General features: G+C 51.8%; 1 protein-coding gene across 1 annotated transcript in view; it reads right to left on the bottom strand.

Annotated features, from left to right (window-relative positions):
* The window catches only part of OTOF (otoferlin), a 112,723-nt gene that overhangs the window by 37,256 nt on the left and 54,785 nt on the right, over nucleotides 1–20,682 (bottom strand). The window contains exons 9-19 of the mRNA XM_065630391.1: nucleotides 20,500–20,547; nucleotides 18,464–18,493; nucleotides 12,609–12,682; nucleotides 9,407–9,533; nucleotides 9,054–9,108; nucleotides 6,323–6,454; nucleotides 5,800–5,862; nucleotides 4,671–4,755; nucleotides 2,844–3,003; nucleotides 1,413–1,599; nucleotides 374–560 (exon numbers count right to left, since the gene is read on the bottom strand). Of these exons, the coding sequence (XP_065486463.1) occupies nucleotides 374–560; nucleotides 1,413–1,599; nucleotides 2,844–3,003; nucleotides 4,671–4,755; nucleotides 5,800–5,862; nucleotides 6,323–6,454; nucleotides 9,054–9,108; nucleotides 9,407–9,533; nucleotides 12,609–12,682; nucleotides 18,464–18,493; nucleotides 20,500–20,547 (1,148 nt within the window). The remainder of the gene's footprint in view (nucleotides 1–373; nucleotides 561–1,412; nucleotides 1,600–2,843; nucleotides 3,004–4,670; nucleotides 4,756–5,799; nucleotides 5,863–6,322; nucleotides 6,455–9,053; nucleotides 9,109–9,406; nucleotides 9,534–12,608; nucleotides 12,683–18,463; nucleotides 18,494–20,499; nucleotides 20,548–20,682) is intronic.

Here is a 20,682-nt window from a genome sequence, read left to right as displayed (position 1 = left end):
AAAAAGAACCTCCCGTTAGTCCCTTTTCTAGAACCATCTTTGGTTTCACATTGGTCCTGCCTGTGTCTGCTGGTGTGTTCATGTGCGTGTGAACAGGAGAACCTGTCAGATATTCATCCGTTCACGGCAATGAACATTTTGGAAGGGTAAATTGTTCTTGGGTGTCTTTGCTTTCGGTATCGGACTGGAGGCTTGTGACGGAGCTTGGTTTTCAAAGAGAGTGCGTCCAGTGACCTCTCTGCAGCTGGGCACCGAGGAGCAGTGATCTCCAGGCATACAGAAGGAGCCCAGGGTATTTTGCTAACTCTCTGCCAAAGGGATGTGTCTCTGCCATAAAGAAGGTAGCTCAGCCTGCCTCCCGCCTTTGCTTTACCTTTGTCTCCTTCGTTAGAGATCTTCCGCAAGTCAATGAAATGGGTACCAATGGCCACATCATTGACTTTGTCTGAGTCTCGAATCTGGATCTTGATCCGCTTGCACAATGGGGGGAACATTTCTGTGAAGACTATTTGCTCGTTCCAGAGAGGCTCATAGCTGCTTTTTTGTATGGACGTCTTCCCCTGCGAGTGGGAGGAGAGAGATGTTTGACAATGGGTTTGAGCTCCCAAGCCACCCCTCACAACCTGAACTTGCTAATGACCACTGAAACATGAATTCTGTTGTGACCCTCCTCTCCCAAATACTAAGCTCCTTTCTTCAAATGGAAGAGTGCTGCAAACCCATAATAGTCTGCACTACACGCAGCAAACAAGGTGGCTTTGCCGTGCATCTCAGCATCTACATGCCGGGACAACTGAGGTCATAGAATCACTGAATAGTTTGGATTGGAAGAGACCTTCAAAGGTCATCCAGACTCTTCAGTGGTGCCAAATAACAGGTTGAGAGGCAACAGGCACAGAATGAAGCACAGGAGGTTCCACCTGAACGTGAGGAGAAACTTCTTTGCTGGGAGGTGCCAGAGCCTGGACCAGGCTGCCCAGAGCGGGTGTGGAGTCTCCTTCTCTGGAGACATTCAAACCCGCCTGGACGTGATCCTGTGCGATCTGCTCTGGTGACCCGGTGTTAGCAGCTGGGTTGGACTGGGGGATCTCCAGAGGTCCCTTTGACCCCAGCCAGTCTGGGATTCTATGACCAAATCCAACCCCCTGCCATGAGCAGGGACATCTGCACCAGCTCAGGTTGCTCAGAGCCCCGTCCAGCCTGGCCTGGGATGTCTCCAGGGATGGTTCAGCCACCACCTCTCTGGCCAACCTGGGCCAGGCTCTCACCACCCTCAGTGGAAACAATTTCTTCTTTAAATCTTTCTGACCCTCTGAATCATATTCCGAATCATCTCTGGCCACCTGTACAATGGCTGGTCCTGCTCATGGTACCTCCCAGGGTCACCCTGGTACTGCACACCACTTGCTCACCTTCTGCCCGGCAAAGACCACCTGCACGTAGGGATCTACCAAGTCCTTGTTCTCCCCAATGAGAGCCTTCTTCACATTGGCCATGATGCTGGTGTTCATACGGGGCAGCCCCTCCGCTCGGTAGATCTTGATGTAGAAACGAGCCCACTGCCTCTCCGGAGGGACCCCGTCTGGGAGGAGAAGGTTCCTGCAACGTCAACAGACAGAGCTGGAAAGAGCTGCTGGGGCTGGCAGGTTTGTCAGGAGTGGTTTACCATAACGGGAGAAGCTGCCCCACTTTCTGTAGTCCTGCAGAGGTAGAAAGATGATAATTTCTGCAGCTGTATGATTTATTGTTGTTCTGTTTCTGCCCATCCTGTTTTGGGGTGGGGAGTGGTGTTTTTGTAAGCAAAATCTTAGAGGAGTCCCTTGAGATGCCCCTGGGACAAAGCACATTCCACTAAAGGGATATAATTATTACTGTCAGTGGAGTCTGGGGAACAATTAAACTTGGCCTAATTTAGACATCTAAAGCAGGCTAGATGAATGGGATGTTAGAAGAGCCTTTTATCTTTATCAGGGTACAAGGGGAGCTCCACCAAATTGGTTTTCTTGGCATATTTGGCTTTCATCTTCTGGGGGAAGAAATGAGAGCCACGGGAGATGCTGTGAACAAAACAATTTCTAGAGGAACTGCTGGGGTTGTCAGTGAAAAAGTGGGATAATAGCACCACTACAGCATGGAACACTGACCCAAAATAGTTCAGGTGGTGCCTCGAGCCCACTGGTCCCCAGGAAGAAAAGAAATCCACACTGGTGTTTTACTGCTAGTCTGAGTTTCTGACTGTGTGGAGAGAGGCCAAGAGGTACCGCGGTTGCACTTAGAGATATTTAATTAGTCTGAAATATTTGGAGGCTGGAACTGAGTTTTAAACTCTCCTGATTTTTCCTCCACAGACTTTTAGATGCTCTGGGGAGCCAAAGAGCCCTGCTCACCCCCACAGCCCGGGGAACCTCATCCTGACAGCCCGGGGAACCTCATCCTGACAGCCCCGCTCCATCCTGGCAGCGGGTGATGAGACCTGACTCCGTCCCATCCCATCCCATCCCAACCCATGGCCAACAGGAGCATTAAGTAAACACAGGGGACATCAGGCTGGTTGTCATCAGGCTGGCGTTGGTATAGAGAGCTCAACAACTAGCAGATGGTCTGACCCGATAGAAACGGCTGGCCTGTGCTTGAGATGACCCAAATTTGCACCAGTGATTTGCCGCCAGTTCAGCAACTTCTCTGGTCCCTCTGTTTTCATTGCAGATGGTAAGTATGGCTACCAGAAGGGCTACCAGCCCCATCCAGAAGGAATGTTGCCCTCATTGCTCAATCGACAGTGAAGAGACATGGAAAGTCATTCCCAAGCAAGGCTGTGTGAGGTTGCCTCTGCAGATCCTTACCCTTCAATATCATCCTCCTCCGTCTCGTTGGCTTTGTGCGGTGTCTTGATGTTGTCCCCTTTCCCTACCACAGCAACGTCACACTTCAGGTAACCTTTGAGCCCGGCGGTGAGGTCCTCGGGGTCGGAAAGGATGGCCCATTTGTGGTAGAACTGGTGCTCTGAAAGCCAGGGGATAAGACAGTCACTTATCAGCATGAGACACAGCAATTACCATGAGGACTGGAAAAGTCCGTCCACTCGAGTTGGGGGACCTGCACACCTGTGTAAGAGACACATCTTGAGGTGTGAGGAACTCAGACAGAAACCTCTGAAAAATTCATTAGGAGGATGTGTCTCATGTTGAAGATCAAGAAGTGGTGGGATGAACTGCCTGAAGGGCGGTGGAGTCTCCATCACTGCAAGTCACCACCTCTGTAGATATTCACCATCCCTGGAGGTATTTAAAAGATGTGTAGACGTGGCACTTAGGGACGTGGTTTAGTGGTGGAGTTCTGTGTCCAGCTCTGGAACCAGCACAGGACACACACGGACCTGCTGGAGAGGGGCCAGAGGAGCCCCAGAAATGACCCGAGGCTGGAACAGCTCTGCTGGGAGGACAGGCTGGGAGAGCTGGGGGGTTCAGCTGGAGAAGAGAAGCTCCGGGGAGACCTTAGTGCAGCTTTTCCAGACTTAAAACAGGGTGATAAGAAAGATGGGGACAGTTTTCAGCAGGGCTTCTTGTGATAGGGCAAGGGGTGATGGTTTTAAACTGAAGGAGGGGAGATTCAGGCCAGACATGAGGAAGAAATTGTTTCTAATGAAGGGTGGTGAGAGCCTGGCCCAGGTTGGCCAGAGAGGTGGTGGCTGAAGCATCCCTGGAGACATCCCAGGCCAGGCTGGACGGGGCTCTGAGCAACCTGAGCTGGTGCAGATGTCCCTGCTCATGGCAGGGGGGGCACTGGGGGGGCTGGGGAGGTCCCTTCAACCCAAACCGTCCTGTGATTCTGTGATTCTATGACTTGGTAAAGTGAGGTTAATGGTTGGACTCGATGATCTTAAAGGTCTTTTCCAACCAAAATGATTCTATGATTTTAAGTCATTAAGGCCTTACGTGTCTTTTGGATGGTGTTAGAAAGGCTTCACCCTCCTGTGGAGCAGGGAACCAGACTAGATGCTTCCTTAGGGTCCCCCCAGCATCATCTGCTGAGCACCCCTAAAGTGCAAACTCTGAAGCCTTTATTTACGTCTTAGCTCTTGCGGTTATGTATTGAGGCAGAGCACAGCACTGGGTGTGACATGGGAGCAAGGGAAAGAAGAATCGCCATGATTTTAGAGTGTCTTGTCTGAAGCGGGGTTGTGTGTTCAGCTCCAGCATGGTGCCAGCTGTTCTGTTCATCATCAGCGAGCAACACACCAGCAGCTCCAACCAACCTCTCCCTCTTTTCTGTTGCACACCAGGCATCTCCCTGCCTTGGTTTACCCGCCCGCCACAGAGATCAAGACCCAGCCCATGACCTTCAGCTACCGGGAAGGTTGATATCTTGCCTGAGCAAGTCACCGTGGGCTTCCTTCCTCAGCAGGCCAGGGGATGGAGACCAGCACGCCCAGAGGGCACCTCACCCTCCGGCTGGACACCTTATTTTAGGATGGGATGCACAACTCTCTCCAGAATGCTCTTTCCTGACTGCAGAAGGTAGCCCAGGTGACTGACTTACTAAAATTACTAAAACCCCTAAAATTATGTTAGATAAGTATCACCCAAGGACCTGCCCAGCTGCCTTGCAAGGACATTCATTTGATGGTGCAGGTGGGCACACAGGACTGGTTGCAAACAGCGTTTACTTACCAGGTTGGGTATAAACGGTTCCAACGTCCATCTTGAAGGAACCCACCAAAGTGCCGCTGCGCAAGAGGTTTTTTGAGTGGATGACCTGGAAATTGAGAGGGGAAAACAGGTCACATTTGGGGTTTTTTCCATGCCCTGGGAGACATAAGGCTCTTTCCGGGGTGTTCAGTGTGAGATGGGAAAGGAGCTGATGCATTTTCCTTGGTCTGTGCAGGACCTTGGTCTGTACAAGGACAATAAGGGGCATGGTGGGGTTGGCAGCTCTTGCTTAGCAGTATTACGAGAAAGTGTAGACTTGGATTGAATAGAAAAATAATACGAACAAATGAATCTTTGAAAAAAGATGATGTTTTCCAGCCACTATGGCAACAGACACTAGAACATTCACCTGAAGGAAGAGTCTTTAAGATGCTCGAAATATGTGGTCTAATGCTCTTTGTGGGAGAAATTGTACAGCTGGTCTGTGCATGGGAGAGATATGGATACTCCTAAATAGTGTGGTTTGGTCAGTTAATCTGCAAATCCTGATCCTCGCCCTCCTCTGTGGCCACGGGGAGGGCTGCAGCCCCTGCTTTGTTCTCCGCATCTGCAGATGCCACCCCAGGAAATCCTCTGACAGGCTCAGGAAGGTCTGGCTTCTCTCCAATCTAAACACATCCCGAGACAGATTTGCTTCTGCCTGGCTCTGAAATACCAGAGATCAGCCACGGAGGGAGATGGTGAATGCAGAAGTGGAGCTGTGTGGACCCAGACGTGAAGGTCAGCGATGGAAAGAGGGACCGAGGGTCTGCATAAGAGGTGATGCTTGTAGAACAGAACATCTGGGCTGCCATTGGGTCTCACATCAAGGAGCTTTAATACATCCCCAGTGCATATGCAAAATGGGCTGGTTTCTTCCAAAGTCCCATGGTAAGTACAGGTAAAACACTGGCCCAGGTTGGCCAGAGAGGTGGTGGATGAACCATCCCTGAAGACATCCCAGGCCAGGCTGGACGGGGCTCTGAGCAACCTGAGCTGGTGCAGATGTCCCTGCTCATGGCAGGGGGGCACTGGGGGAGCTTTAATGGTCCCTTCCCACCCAAACCATCCTGTGATTTTACAAAAGGACAACACAACCACGCTCACTTACCGACAGCTTGATGATCTTGTCGAACATGACATCTGGGGGGACGTGGAAATCGAAGACGAAGTACTGAAAGGGAAAGCAGTCGTGAAGGCAGGAGAGCCGGGGTGGGCTCCTTTTTGGGTTGAAAGACAATATTACAGTGCACGCTCCAGCTGGAGAAGCTGTGAGTGCCCAGAGGAGCACCCTGGAGCACACGGCACAGCCGGGACAGATCCACGTGAGCCCCAACACCGACAACCTCTGCAGGCTGAGGAACGAGAAAGGAGCACTAACTTCTTGGAAAAACTGAGAAGAATTTAGCACAGATCAAGCGAGCGCACTTTCTACCATTTTGCAAAATACCAGAGGGCAAAGGCCTCATTCCTCCATCTGCGTAGTTTGAGATTTCATCTTGTTCTGACAAGAGGTGACAGAAGAAAAAAGAAAAAAAAAAACCCAAGTGACAAGAAATTACATTTAATTGATCAACGGCAATGTAGACCCTGAGGAGCAGGTAACAGTGAGCATCACCGGAGGACAGACCCACCTCATTGTAGTACGGGCAATTGGTCGATTCCTTCATAGACGTGTATTTCTTTTCTTCTCCGACCTCCACGCAGACCACGGGGTCCATGTTGAGCCCAACCAGCTGCCGGGCCTCGATGATGGTGATGCTGACCTGGGGAGAGGGATTCATGCACCTTCACCCCCTGAGAGCAGCGTCAGGTGCTGCCTTAACCCCTGGCTCCCCATCTCCTGGTTTTTGAGGCTTTTTCAGTGCAATGGTGGCAGCTCCGGGGTCTGCTGGTCACACCAAAGACACCGGGATGCTCGGACAAGCCTGAGCAAGATGCAACGCGGTGTGGGATGCAGGAGACCCCAGGCATCCCCGGTGCTTCTGCTAGAAAACACATCATAGGGCTCTTCCAACTGAAATATTATTCTATTCAACTCTATTCCATTCTTTACTATTTACAGAGCATTCTCCACCATTTCATGTTTCAACCCTCCTATTTGCATCCATACACACATCCTGTTTTATTTAAATGAAGTCCTCCTGTATGTGGCCTATGAAAAATAACCTTCTTTCAATAGAACATGAGCGATTCATCCAGATGAAACATTTGTATGTATTTACGACACAGAAGTTTGTCATTCACAATTCAATCCACCTTGCAACATTAAATTAATAGTAGGGATTTAGATCATATCTAAACTCCTTCCTTGCAATATTAAATTCCTATTAGGAATTCCTGCTTGGATTATACCAACATTTCTTAATGTAAGTAAAAACTAAAAGGCATAATTTCATGTAGGTACCAAATCTTTTCAATTCCCAGGAGCCATTTTTCTAGAGTCATCTTTTTAAAATCTACCCCAAGCTGGTGGTAGGACTGGTAACCACCAGGTTTCAAAGCATAGTGAACTGGGATATCCTTTAAAACTATGAGGTTTTTTAAATAATGTGAGCTCTCAGTCCTGGCTGCCTTGAAGCCCAACAGATGAGTAAATTTACACACATCTTCTCCAGCTATCATTAATTATTTTTGTAACTTGAACTCAGCTTTACCTTAAATCACATAATAATGGAAAATAGAACCCGGCTCAGGTTTATTCCTCACATACATACAGCACAGAATCATTTTGGTTGGAAGAAACCTTCAAGATCATCGAGTCCAACCACTAACCCACCCCTGGCACTGCCCCATGTCCTGAGAACCTCATCTCTCTCTGTCCAACCCCTCCAGGGATGGTGACTCCAGCACTGCCCTGGGCAGCCTGTTCCAATGCCCAACAGCCCTTTCCGGGGAGAAATTTTTGGTGAAGAGCATGGAAAAAACCCAGAGAACTTCTGGGCACATTCCTCTGCACCGAGACCTCTCCTCTACCCCTTCTCAGCCCCTGGAGACGACTTTGCTGGGCACCACCTTCATTAACACTTTGTCCCTCCCGTCCCCTCTGCCACAGACCCAGGCACTGTCTTGAGGTTTCCCAGGGATGAAAGGTCAAGTCCTTTCCTCTGATTCTTCCCGGAAAGGGCTGTGGGGCATTGGAACAGGCTGCCCAGGGCAGTGCTGGAGTCACCATCCCTGGAGGGGTTGGACAGACGGAGATGAGGTTCTCAGGGACATGGGGCAGTGCCAGGGCTGGGGGAATGGTTGGACTCAATGATCTTGAGGATCTCTTCAAGCAAAATGATTCTGTGATTCTCAGATGTTCCACAAGAGCCAATTGCCAAAGGAAAGCAGACATACGGAGGTCAGCCAGGCACGTACGTCGCTCGTGAACCAGCCTAGCACTGCAAATCCTGCTATACTCCAGAAATCAGCCATTCCCCATCAACACCAGCCTTGGGATCCTCCTCTTTGCAGTGGCCAGATAACTGGACCTCATGTTCCTTCTGCCCCTTGGGTGTCATTTGTTTTGCATCTTTCCCCTCCTCGTTATGTTCTTTATGTTCCCCCTCCTGAACCAAGCAGACTCCTTCCCTGTAAGCCTCACAATTTGGTCTGCAGTGGATACTGCAAATGTTCTGCAATAAATCTGTAACAAAAAAAATCATTATTTGCATTGTTCCGAGATATCCCCAGGAACATTTTGCTGTGCTGAGAGACGAGGACATAAAGCTCAATCGCTGCTGAACCAGCACGACTTGTCGAAAATGAGAAAAGGAGCCAATTTATGAAATGCTGGCACTGACTCGTAAGAGAAAAAGGAGCAGCACGAAGCATCGGAGCCTTGGGAAACTAAACGTGTGGTTCTTCTGACTCGATATGAAGTGGCAGGAATGAAGCATCACTGAACATGTTGAAGATGTCCCTGCTCATGGCAGGGGTTGGACTAGATGAGCTCTGAAGGTCCCTTCCAACCCAAACTATTCTGTGATTCGATGATTCAATGAGCAGGACAACAGCAGCCACGTACCAGCCTGAGGAAAGCCAGTGAGCAACCTACTGCCAGCCAGGGTTCACCTGTCTTGAATGCTAAACAGCATCCTGACAGCTCTTGGGAGGTAAGAAAAATGCCTTGGAGACAGCCTGGTTCAACCGCAGGTTCATTTGTGCCTTCTGGGCTTCACACCATGGAGAGCAAAACCAGTTAATTACTTAATCTCAAACTTGTTGCTCCATCATTTAAATGCCAGCTCTCGGGAAGTCGTGCTTTGTAAATACAGTGCCTTAAAACCCAGTGTGAACGTGTTCCCTGCAAAACGGTCCCCCCACCCCTGGGTTGTGACCCCTGTGAGCTGAGGTTGGGGCCACCACATTGTCACCTACCTGGTAATCCATTGGCCTCCCAGCACTCGGCTCCATTTTGATGTCAGGCTTGGACCTTTGGAGGGGCAGAAGAAACCCCCAGTCAAACCACAGAGCTGGGACAGGGCATTTGCAAGGTCACCCCTTGAAGCTCCTGCCCTCTTTGAGTCTGAGGAATATAAACCCCGAGGGCTGCAAAATACTGAATATCGGTGCTTTTTGCAGCACATCAGGTATTTCCAAAAAGGCACCTCTTGCACGGGGCAATGTGATGTCCAACATACCCCATCTCGGGGGACACACGGTCGTGGGGTGTGGGTTAGGAGGAGGTGCCCTCACCTCCCGGCTTGCACAAGGTCACATCTGGAGCTCACCTCTTATTGGAGACGTTGGTGGTAACAGCAGTGACGGAGGCCAAGGAGATGGTGTCTGGTTCCAGTCTGCCTCCCAGCCTCATGGCTTTTCGGTCCAGGTCTTCTGCTTCCAAAACAGCAGGTTCGTCTGCACAAAGGAGACAAAAGAAACATCTCCTGTGGTTTCCATTCAGTGAATAATTAAAGGCGAAGAGAAAGGTAACCAATACGTCCTGTCAACCTCACCTGATAATACAAAGAACAATGGTCACCAGGTCAGGTCACAGGCAACCTGGTCTAAAAGGGGATTAAAAAAAGAGCTTTGCCTCATGCGACATATTATTCCTCCTGGGCAGTGTGCCTGGATACGGCTTTGTGAAGGCAGAAAGAAAATGGAAAATAACACCCCAGACTTCAACGGGTGAAAGAGCATTTGAGCAAGTGTTGCAGCTCTAACTAGCAGAAGAGCAGTTGCAAAGACAACCGACCACCTAGGTCTGAAAAAAACAAGACAAAGGGGTCATTTCCCATGATGAAAAATTGCTACAGGGAGGGTCGAGACCTCAGATCCCCCCGGCACTGAGACACAGCTGAGCTGCCCTTCGATCTGCATTTCTATCAGAAGTTGCTGAGATACTGCCTTTCCCATGTGCACGCCACGCAAAGCAGCAATGACTTTATTCTGTTGGGCCAAAAATGCCAGTATAGCTGTTGGGCCACTGGTTTGCTTTGGTGGCACAGCAGGGTAGCACCAAATCCACTCATACGGCACAGATGTGGCTCCTGGGAAACATTCTCCTCGTCTCTTCACTAACCTGGGGAAGCTCCTAGCGTGCTCCGGGGGACTGGAACACTCCAGGAGACCAGAAACCAGGTTTTTCACCATAGTCTGGCCAGGTTTTCTGAGAGAACATGGGCTTCAGCTGAAGAGAGGGAGATCTAGGCTGGGTTTTAGGAGAAACTTTCCATCAGGGTGGAGATACCCATGGCTGCAGGTTGGGTGGGGAAAGGGTGTCCTTGACTCCACTGGGAGTTTTGGGGATTGAGTCAGAGCCACACCAGCCAGGAAGGACCTGCTCACCCCCTCCCAGCTTGGTTTTTGGTGATTCAGCGAGTCTGCCTGACCTGAGCGGGACCAGCAGCCCGCGTGGGGGGGGCAGACCATGGCACAAAAAAGAGGCTGGCTTGACCAACAGGCCAAGGGTCAACACATCCACCACATCCTATCACCAGCTGCCAGAACAAGGGTAGGAATCATAGAATGATTTTGGTTGGGAAAGACCCTCAAGATCATGGAGTCTGTTCCCCCAGCCCTGGCACTGCCGCCTGTCCCTGAGAACCTCATGTCCGTCTGTCCAACGCCTCCAGGGATGGTGACTCCAGCACTGCCCTGGGCAGCCTGTTCCAATGCCCCACAGCCCTTTGGGGAAGAAATTGTTCCCCACATCCAACCTCAGCCTCCCCTGGCGCAACTTGAGGCCGTTTCCTCTGCTCCTGGCGCTTGTTCCTGGGGAGCAGAGCCCGACCCCCCCTGGCTCCAAGCTCCTTTCAGGCAGGTCAGAGATCAGAAGGTCTCCCCTCAGCTCCTGTTCTCCAGCTGAACCCCCAGCTCCCTCAGCCGCTCCCATCACCCTTGTGCTCCAGCCCCTCACCAGCTCCGTTCCCTTCTCTCAACTCGCTCCAGCACCTCAAGCCCTTTCTTGGCGTGAGGGGCCCAGAACTGCCCCCAGGATTCGCGGTTTGGCCTCCGCGGTGCCCAGCACAGGACGGTCACTGCCCTGGGCCTGCTGGCCACACCAGTGCTGGTCCCAGCCAGGATGCTGGTGGCCTCTTGGCCACCTGGGCACACGCTGGCTCATGTTCAGCCGCTGCCACCAACACCCCCAGGGCATTTTCCAGTTGGTCTTCCCCGAGCCTGCAGCGTTCATGGGGTTGTTGTGACCCAAGTGCAGGAGCCGGCACTCGGCCTTGTTGTCACAAGCAAGACAGCTCAGTGGCTGAGAGGGGAGGAGAGAGCAGAGCCCAGGAGGTGTGTGAGAGCCAGAGGTACCTGGGGAAGGTGGAAGAAGGAGCCCCAGGGCTGCGTAGCCCTGACCGCACCGCACGATACAGCAGCTGTGTTGCAATCACGGGTAAATCCTGCTCGGTGAGGACACTCCACTATCTGACCGTGCCCTGTTCCTGCCTTTGCATCCCAGCTGCTATCCCCGTGGTCTTGCGTGAAGCTCTGACCATGACACGAAAGCCCGGGTGCTGGGGACGGAGGGAGGTCACCAGGTTCCAATGCCATCCCTTCCCAGCAGCTGCCAGTGCCTCTACCCACACCGGTGTCCCAGGCCAAATTCCCCTTTTCCCATTCTCAAACCTGGCTGGAAAACAGTGGAGATTTGCCCAGAAACACCGCCTAAAGCAATGCTTTGTCCTCACCTGCAAACAGCCACTCCTCCATTTCTTTGCCATCGAAACCCAATCCTTTGGTCTGAATGGAAACAACAGCAAATTTCCGACCGCTGGCCCTTTTGTGCGTTTCCAGAAAGGCGTTTGGTTTCAGCGCGGTGCTGAGCACTGGGACGGGCAGCCCCGCAGCAGCCGAGTCCTTCCTCTCACTGAGCTGCTGCACCGTGCGCCCAGCGAGGGCAAGCGCTAAATCCTGCTTCGCATCGTCACATTTGCAGATCTTCCCTCAAAATAAGCCAGGAGCTGCCTGCGTGGCTCCCCTGCTTTGCCAAAGTCACACGAGGTGGGTGATATCTGGCCCAGCCTTCAAATGGAGACTTTCTCCATGGGTTCCTATGCCCCATTTCCCTGCAGAGCCCCAGCTCTCCTGCCCAGCTCCCGATGCTCCCTGTCCACTCCCCGAGTCACAGCAGCAATAAGAGAAAGGGTGATAGTTTTAAACCAAAAGACGGGAGATTCAGGCTGGACATGAGGAAGAAATTGTTTGTGGTGAGGGTGGTGAGAGCCTGGCCCAGGTTGGCCAGAGAGGTGGTGGCTGAACCATCCCTGGAGACATCCCAGGCCAGGCTGGACGGGGCTCTGAGCAACCTGAGCTGGTGCAGATGTCCCTGCCCATGGCAGGGGGACACTGGGGGAGCTGGGAAGGGCCCTTCAACACAAACCATCCTGTGACTCTGTGGGTCGCTCGCGTGCTTCCCTGGGATGTTCTGGGCAGCCACAAAGCAGCACCAGGGCAGGGAACAACCTCCTCCCAGGAACAGCATACCTTGTTTCCGATGCTCATCCTTTGACGGGCGCGCCTTGCCAAGCTTCATGGCTGAAAAAACTCCTTTCCCGGCTCTGGAAGAAGAGAGGGAGAAAAAACCCAGCCATTAATTACTGTATTTTTAGTGTTGCTCTCTGGGACTTGGGGGTGGGATCAGGAGGAACCTTTTCAGAGCTCAAAAGCAAGAGGGAAAATATCAGCGGAAAGACAAAGCAGGGGCTGCTGCAAAGATGCCACAGTGCAGAGTCAAGATCACAGCCACTTGGAGTCTTGGGTCTTGGCTTTTTTCCCAAGGAATGTCCCAACTTGGGATAAAATGCAGGGCTAGGAGAATAATGCTAGCAGCCAGCAAACTCTTCCCCCCAACCTGTGCCTCTGCTGTGAACAGACATCCCATCTCTCCTGACCCATTTGTGCAATTGCTCCCCAGCTACCTAAAACCATTAACTAAAAATTAACGCATCCAACCACTTCCCCCACCACCTTGCTGTGAAAAATCAATAACCCCTTTGGCTAGACCAGCAGCAAGCCTGTGCAGATCCTATGGCCTTTTTGCAGCCCATTGCATAAACATTTTTCCCCATCCAGCATGGTAAAACAACATGATTTTTCCAGTTCCAGTGTGGTAAATACCAGTATCAGGTCAGCTTTAGCTCCCTGCCTGCAATCTAGGCTGGGATCAAATGCACTCAGGGCAGTTTGGGCTTGATCGGCTGACAAAATAAGTTTGCAAATGGCTTGCCGGTTGCTTTCTAAAAATATCCATCATTTCAAGGTAAGTTTAAGCAATATAAATTCTAGCTCCAAATGCTGCAGAAATCAGCCCGTGCAACCACAAGAGCTTCAACAGTCTGGGCTCCTGAGTTACTTGGTGTTTGTTACATCCACATACAGACAATATATAGAAATAAAGCATTCAGTAAATGACAGGATTTCTGCACTGCAGACGGGATGGCTCTCAAATGCAACTCTAGCAAATGGGCAGACAATAAGAGTCCTGCGGATATTTTCAGGAGACTCTTCCCTGTCGTTTGGAGGTGAGTCCACACTGCAAAGGTGGGAGGTTCTGTTTCCCCAGTGAAAGCTGTGGAGTCTGGATGTAATGTGGATTTTTAGCCTGAAAACTGAGCTGAAAACCTCAGTAGCAAAAAATCTCCGTAGTATATAAAGCTTCACAGTATCTACAATTCCATAGTATCTAGAACTCTGTAGTATCTGTAAAACTGAAACCAGCATGAAGCACAAGCCAGACCGCGCGATAACCCTGTTCTAGAATTAAAGAGCAAACAGCTGGGGAGCGACGTGAAGGCAACGGGCTGTGACTGTCCCCAAAGCACAGGGCGGGAAAGCCTGAATTTTTAATGGGAAAATTCCCATGACCTGCAAATTTTGCTCTTTGCAGAAACACGATTGGAATGTGCTGCCTGTGAGCCAAGCGAAGGCACCAGAACTTTGGGATCTCTCAGCTTTGAGCACATCTGGCTGGGGCCAATGGATGAAGTTGGACCTTTTTTTTAATTATTATTTTATTTTTGTGCAAAGCCAATAAATCCTGGCATTGCAGCCAGCCTGACACTTTTGTTGTCTTAAGTAACAACTGGAAGTTTGCAAGCTGACAATGGAGCTGGAGCAAACGAGAAGAAAATGAAGGAGAATAGGAGGATAATGTGTTCACCAAGGGAGGGGGAATTCAATCAGGGCATAAAGCCAGCATAAGTATAGAAACTATTTATAGCTGAGGTTTAATTGGGACTAAGCAATGCCTGGACCTCCAGGCAGTCTCTGGTAGCTGTGATTAATTCACGGGATCCTCAGTGAAAGGGCAGTTTCTCAATGGATAGGAGAAGGAAAGACAAGGGCCAGGTTTCCAAACCCATAAACCTGCTACAGGGGGAGTAACACTTTTAAGCTATTTGCAAACTCAGTTTTTTATGAGTAAATGCTGTAATAACAGCTCAGGCTGTGAAACTCTGCTTCGAGACCACTGCCCATCACTGAGCTTCCTTCCAGGAGCTGTGGGAAACCCAGTAGACACACAGCCCCTCCACAAAAAACCCGACAGCTCCAGGGGCAGTTACCTTACATTCTCTTCTTTCCAATTAATTTCTAAAAATTGGAGAAAAAAACCAAACCAAACCAAAACAAACCACCAGCCCCAGAGCTGGCATGCAGGCAATTTGCTGGCAGGTGGTTGGTGATAAAAATCACTGTATCTGTCCCAGGAATTTCTGAGGTTCCTTGGGAAGTAAAACAAAGCAGGAGAGCAACTGGTGCTGAGCCAGTAGGACTTTGTGGGGAAGATACTGGCCGTGCTGGTCCTCAATCAGGACCCAAAATAACAAGGGTCCAGTTATTATCCTGAGGACGCGTTGGGTCTGGGTTAGCACAGCAACTGATGGCCCTATCATAACACAGCAAAGCTGATTTGGGGCCATGTTGAACAAGACCGGGATTAAGCACTTGGTCCAAGCAACATGCACAAAGACCCATCCCAGCAGGACCAGTGCCCCCCAGCTCCTTCCAGAGGGATGCACGTGGGAGCTGTGTCACCCCTGTCCCCTCCCAGAGCTCAGCCTCGGTCAATGTGCTGTGGCGACATCGGCTGCACGAGCCTCTCGCGTGTCCCCAAAGGTGGTTTTACTGTAGAAGAGGTCCCAGAAATGGGAGACGGCCTGACAGCCTCTGGCACATCCCTGAGACGAGCTGCAGTTTGGAGAGCAGAGTCTCTCGGTGGCATAAAACCTCCGGTGCTGTCCCCATGCCCGCATCCCAGCCACATGTCCCTGATGCTCTTCTCAGCCCCAGTTACACCACCTCGTACCCCCTCCTTCCTTCAGTGCTGCCCTCACTGGTATTACTGCAGAGGGAGGCGCATACCTAGGAAACAATGGAGTTTGGAGGTCACTGAGAAAAAAAAATAATAAAAAAAAAAAAAAAAATAAGAACAAAAGCAGATTTGGCAGCATGCTTGGTAAATGCTGAAGGGAAGAAGCAAATGTAGGCTGAGGAATGAGCAGTTGCAGATGCTTCAGAGACAGATGCCCAGTGCCCCACCCTCACCCCCCAGCCCCTTCCCAAGCTGCACTGTCACATTTTCCAAGCCAGGTGAGCACCGACACATCCCATACAACCCCCCTTCCCATCCTTGGGGTAGTACCTTCACCCGCCGGCCATCCAGGACTTGGCTTCCCCCAGGAGCAGATGCTGGAAGAGCTGAGCCGAGGCAGGAGAGCGGCCGGTGACGGGTCTAGGATGGGGGGACCAGCCCGGTGGGGACCGAGCAGGGACGGGGACCCGGGACAAACCTCCTCTCCGGGCACAGCGGGGTCTTTGCAGCATTAAACAAAGGTGGTGCCGACCCCTGCGCTGCTCCCGCCAGGCACCCCACAGCGTGGATGGGGAGCCGGCGCTGGCGGAGAGCTGACACCAGCCCCACATGAATTTTACATGAGGACCCGTGAACCTGAGATGCCGACATAGGCTGCAGCAGCACCGAGAGCCCCTCCTTTGCCAAAGCCTGGCTTTAGCCTGGTTTCCTAAAGAACTGAGATGATGGTCAAGAGAGGTTCTCCTGCCCCTCTACTCTGCCCTGGTGAGACCTCATCTGGAATATCGTGTCCAGTTCTGGGCCCCTCAGTTCCAGCAGGACAGGGAACTGCTGGAGAGAGTCCAGCGCAGCCACGAAGACGCTGAAGGGAGTGGAGCATCTCCCGTGTGAGGAAAGGCTGAGGAGCTGGGGCTCTGAGCTGGAGAAGAGGAGACTGAGGGGTGACTCATTCATGGGGATCAATATGGAAAGGGGGAGTGTCAGGAGGATGGAGCCAGGCTCTTCTGGGTGACAACCAGTGATAGGACAAGGGGCAATGGGTGCAAACTGGAACACAGGAGGTTCCACTTCAATATGAGAAGAAACTTCTTCCCAGTGAGGGTGCCAGAGCCTGGCCCAGGCTGCCCAGGGAGGTTGTGGAGTCTCCTTCTCTGCAGACATTCCAACCCGCCTGGACACCTTCTGTGTCACCTCATCTGGGTGTTCCTGCTCCGGTGAGGGGATTGGGCTGGATGAGCTTTTGAGATCCCTTCCAATCCCTGACATTCTGTGATTCTGTGATCTGCTCCCCTCCAAAACACTGCAAGGTGCTGGCCCAGTGCAAACCAGTTTGGCAGCAGGGGGCTGAAGATGTCACCTCTGTTCCCAAATAGGGACAGGCCACCAAGCAAGCTTAAACCTGTCTTAGACACCAGAGCACCCACCCAGCCTCCCATAGTGCTCCCCTCTTGGACTTTCTGGTGTCTAAAACGGGATTGAGCAGATTAATTATGTGCAGTTGATGGTGAAGCACATCTCCGTTTAGTTCACCACTCCCAGAAGGACTTGGCTTTGTCCTTTAGGGTTCCCCCGTGTGGTTCTCCAGGATGGGAGCATGGATGGACAGACAGGTTTTGAGACCTGGGCCAGGAGCTGGAAGCAGTCTCTCTCCTGGCCAGCTTCTAGTTAAAGATACGGTTGCAGGTTATTGGTTAATTATTCATAGCTAAAGAGAACATTTTAATCATTGCTTTTTACTGGGGAGCAGGGAACAGGGTTTCCACGGCTCATTTCTTCACAGGAATTATTCCCATGAGGTGGGTGCTGCCTCCGTCACCCCTGTGCTAACAAGACTTCCAGTTCTGCCACCTGTACTGGGGACAGACCCCACAGGTCATCCTGCACACAAACCCTCAGACCAGTCTGGCTCTTCCCCTTCCCACACAGCCAAACTGGGGAGGGAGCCAGCAAGGACCAGGCTGTTGGGTGCAGGGACATCTCTCACCATCTTGATCTTGGTCTCTCCTTGCTGACGGCTTGAAGACATTTAGAATCATAAAATCATAGGATGGTTTGTGTTGAAGTGGACCTCCCCAGCCCCCCCAGTGCCCCCCCTTCCATGGGCAGGGACATCTGCACCAGCTCAGGTTGCTCAGAGCCCCGTCCAGCCTGGCCTGGGATGTCTCCAGGGATGGTTCAGCCACCACCTCTCTGGCCAACCTGGGCCAGGCTCTCACCACCCTCAGCACAAACAATTTCTTCCTCCTGTCTGACCTGAATCTCCCTCCTCTAGTTTAAAACCATCACCCCTTGTCCTATCGCAACAGGCCCTGCTAAAAAAATCTGTCCCCATTTTTCTCCTTTCCCCACTTCATCATTTCCTTCTCGCTTTACACCATTAATTAGGAGGGTCTGTCAGTCAGATACCGCCATAAACTGGTCCTTCAGCTGCAATGCAATAAATATGAGCCAGAAAAGTCCTCACGGATTGGGAATTGTCCCCTGGGCAGTGGGGCATTAGCCTATGCTTGCAGGAGACTCGAGCTTAACTTTGAGCAGCTCTGCTAAGCCAGAGAGCTGGAGGATGCTGCTGTTGGGAGAGAGCTCAGACACAGCCTGGGCTGGTACCAACGCAAGCAGCTGGGGATAAAAGGAAGGGAGGAGCTGAAGAAACTTGTCTACATGGATGATGTGACAGCAGGAGCTGTAAAGCTGGTACCAAGTCCCATTTGCTCAGCCCTGAGCTGAGGACCTGCACCCAGAGCCTCTCCTGACAGGAGCCAGGCTTCTCTCAAGACTCACTGCTCCTTTCCAATTGTATCAGGGACTGGTCCAGGCCTCTTTTTTACATTTGGCTTTTGCTGTAGATAAATATTCTCTGCAGGCTCCGAGGCCTCAGGCCACACATCCAAGAGAGCCAAGCTCCTCCAGGGCTGATAGGCTCAGCTTTAGAGAAAGGGAGGGCGCACCAGGTATCGGATCAGATGCAACACAAGCAAGAAAAGCTGGAAATAAGAAGGAGGACAAGCAGCAAGGAGAGCAAACCTACTTGTGGTCCTTCGTCTTCTCTTTGCCTTTGCTGGAGCCGGTGGCCACGCATCAAGGGAACAAAAGGCAAAGAAGCTTCAGTGTACACCAAGTGTTTCAAATCAGACCATCAAATCCGAAGCTGCTCTTCCCTTTGCAGCTTCCCTGCTCCTCACCAGTGTTCCAAGTGCCCCATCCCCAGGCTGTGGTCACGGGCATCTTTCCTCAGCAGGGCTGACCCCGCACAGCCCTGTCCTGCCCACAGCTGTGATTTGGGTGGGTAACATCTCTGTGGGACCCTCTGGAGGGGCTGGAGGTGATGGGCGACCCCTGGGTGCAGGTCTGGGGCCAGGAAAGCAGCTGCGCAGGCACACGAGTGAGTGGGTGTGGGCACAGATCAGAGATGCTCCTGGTGCAGGAGATGAGGCTTCTCCTTTTTATCAGAGGTGAGTGGTCTTATCCTCCCACAAAGGTGTATTCACATCTTCTCTCCCAAAAGGGCTCAGCTGGAGACAGGTTGGATCTGGGGCTCCTCCTGCCCTGACACCATCCAGGAGACACCAGCTCCTCACCTCCTTGTTTTGCTTTGCAGACTTCTGCTCTGTCTCTGGCATTTCAAACCCATTTTCCTTCTCTCATGGCTCCTAAACCTCTCTACTTGGCTCACACCTCCCTGTTTTCCTCCCCAGTCGCTCCTATTTTTCCTGGCTAATCTCCCCCATTGTGCATCAGCAAAGTGGGGAGGAGAAAGCAATTAACCACCTCCAGAAAGTAATTAGGAGGCATAGTTTTTTTAATTATAGCTTGTTACTCCACCCCATTGCTATGATGTACTGGGGACACGAGGCAGGAGGATGGCTTCAGAGCATGGAACCCTGTGCTGGAAAACCACCCAGGAAAAAAAAAAAGTTTAATGTCTTGCTGGATGGGTTTTTTGAGAGGTGAAGCCCAGAAAACCAGCTCCAGCAGAAGACAGAGGCAGGACCCAGCACGGGGTGGGAGTCTGGGAAGAGCTGGTTTCAGCCCAGCTTGGGCAGGGATCAGCTCAGAGCCTGGGCTGGAAAACAACCAGAGAAACCCATCCAGAAGCTGCTTCTGAAAGCAGCAGCCCTGCTGTTTCCCTGCACTGACACTTGCTCTGAAAGCAAACCAGCAGGAATTATTCCCTTGCCAGCTGAGCTTGGCAGGGGAGCGAGCAAACACCGAGGCTCTGCTGGTTCATCTGCATTGTAAAAGTTGCCCTAGTGCCCCTGCCCAGTGCAGGGAGAGGATTTAAATCACTCCCTCCTTTCTCCTGCAGCTGGTGGATGTGGTCAGAGCTCCTTGCAAAGCCACAGCTCATTACCTTGCAATGTGGCTGGTTCACCAGTCTGGACACACAAGCCCTTTGCATCCCTGTAGGGATGAGCAGCTGCATCTCCTTGGGCATCTCGCTGGTGCAAGACCCTTCCCTGCCACAGCTAGGCCGGGAAACTCTCCCTTCTAAACCAAACTGTGCCAAACCAAACTGCCCTGAGAATGCCGGAGTGTCTGGACCCCCCCATGCCAGGATGGGGAGCAGCATCCCCAGGGGGTGGGACAGAGCATTGCCTGGGTCTGCATTCCTCTGCTCATCTGCCCAGGGTAAATGGGGCTGGGGAGGGATACAGGGATGTATCCGTGGCTGCTCCCTTGCTCTGAGCATCTCCCTCCTCCTGCGACTCTGCTCTCCTACGTGCAGCAACACACGGTGCTGCTGGTCCTGGGCACTCAGGTCCAACACCAGATGACTCTTTCTCCCTCCCCTCCTTTATCCCTGGCCCCTTTTACTCCAGTCCTCCCTGCAAAAGATGCCTCTGTGACTGCAAACAGCCGCGGGTTGGGCTCTGGGTGCCTGAAAAGGGCACAGATTCCCCACACCACCAGAGAATTCTCGTTTTATGCCTTCAGGCAATGTGGGTTTAGACACCCTGCCTGGCACAGAGGAACCTGTTGTCCCACAGCCACATCAGGGGGATGCAGTAAAGCAGGGATGGAGGCTGGAGCTGGGAAGTGAGCCCAGGGATGGGGTCAGGGTACCTGAACGGTAATGCCAGGTGTCTTTTCTCTTTCCCCTTGGCCTTAGCTCTGCAATCACAAAGAGCAATTCGTTCAGATGGGATTCATGCGGCTGCGGTGACAAAGACCATTTTTGCCCACCTTCTCTCCCCAGAGCCCCCATCAGCAACATGCGCCAAACAGCCACCCAAACCCAACTCGCAA

The sequence above is a fragment of the Caloenas nicobarica genome, chromosome 3 (assembly GCF_036013445.1).
Source record: "Caloenas nicobarica isolate bCalNic1 chromosome 3, bCalNic1.hap1, whole genome shotgun sequence".
NCBI classification, from domain to species: Eukaryota; Metazoa; Chordata; class Aves; order Columbiformes; family Columbidae; genus Caloenas; species Caloenas nicobarica.
Note: the sequence above shows the minus strand (reverse complement) of the source record. Positions and strands in the feature narration are given on the sequence as shown.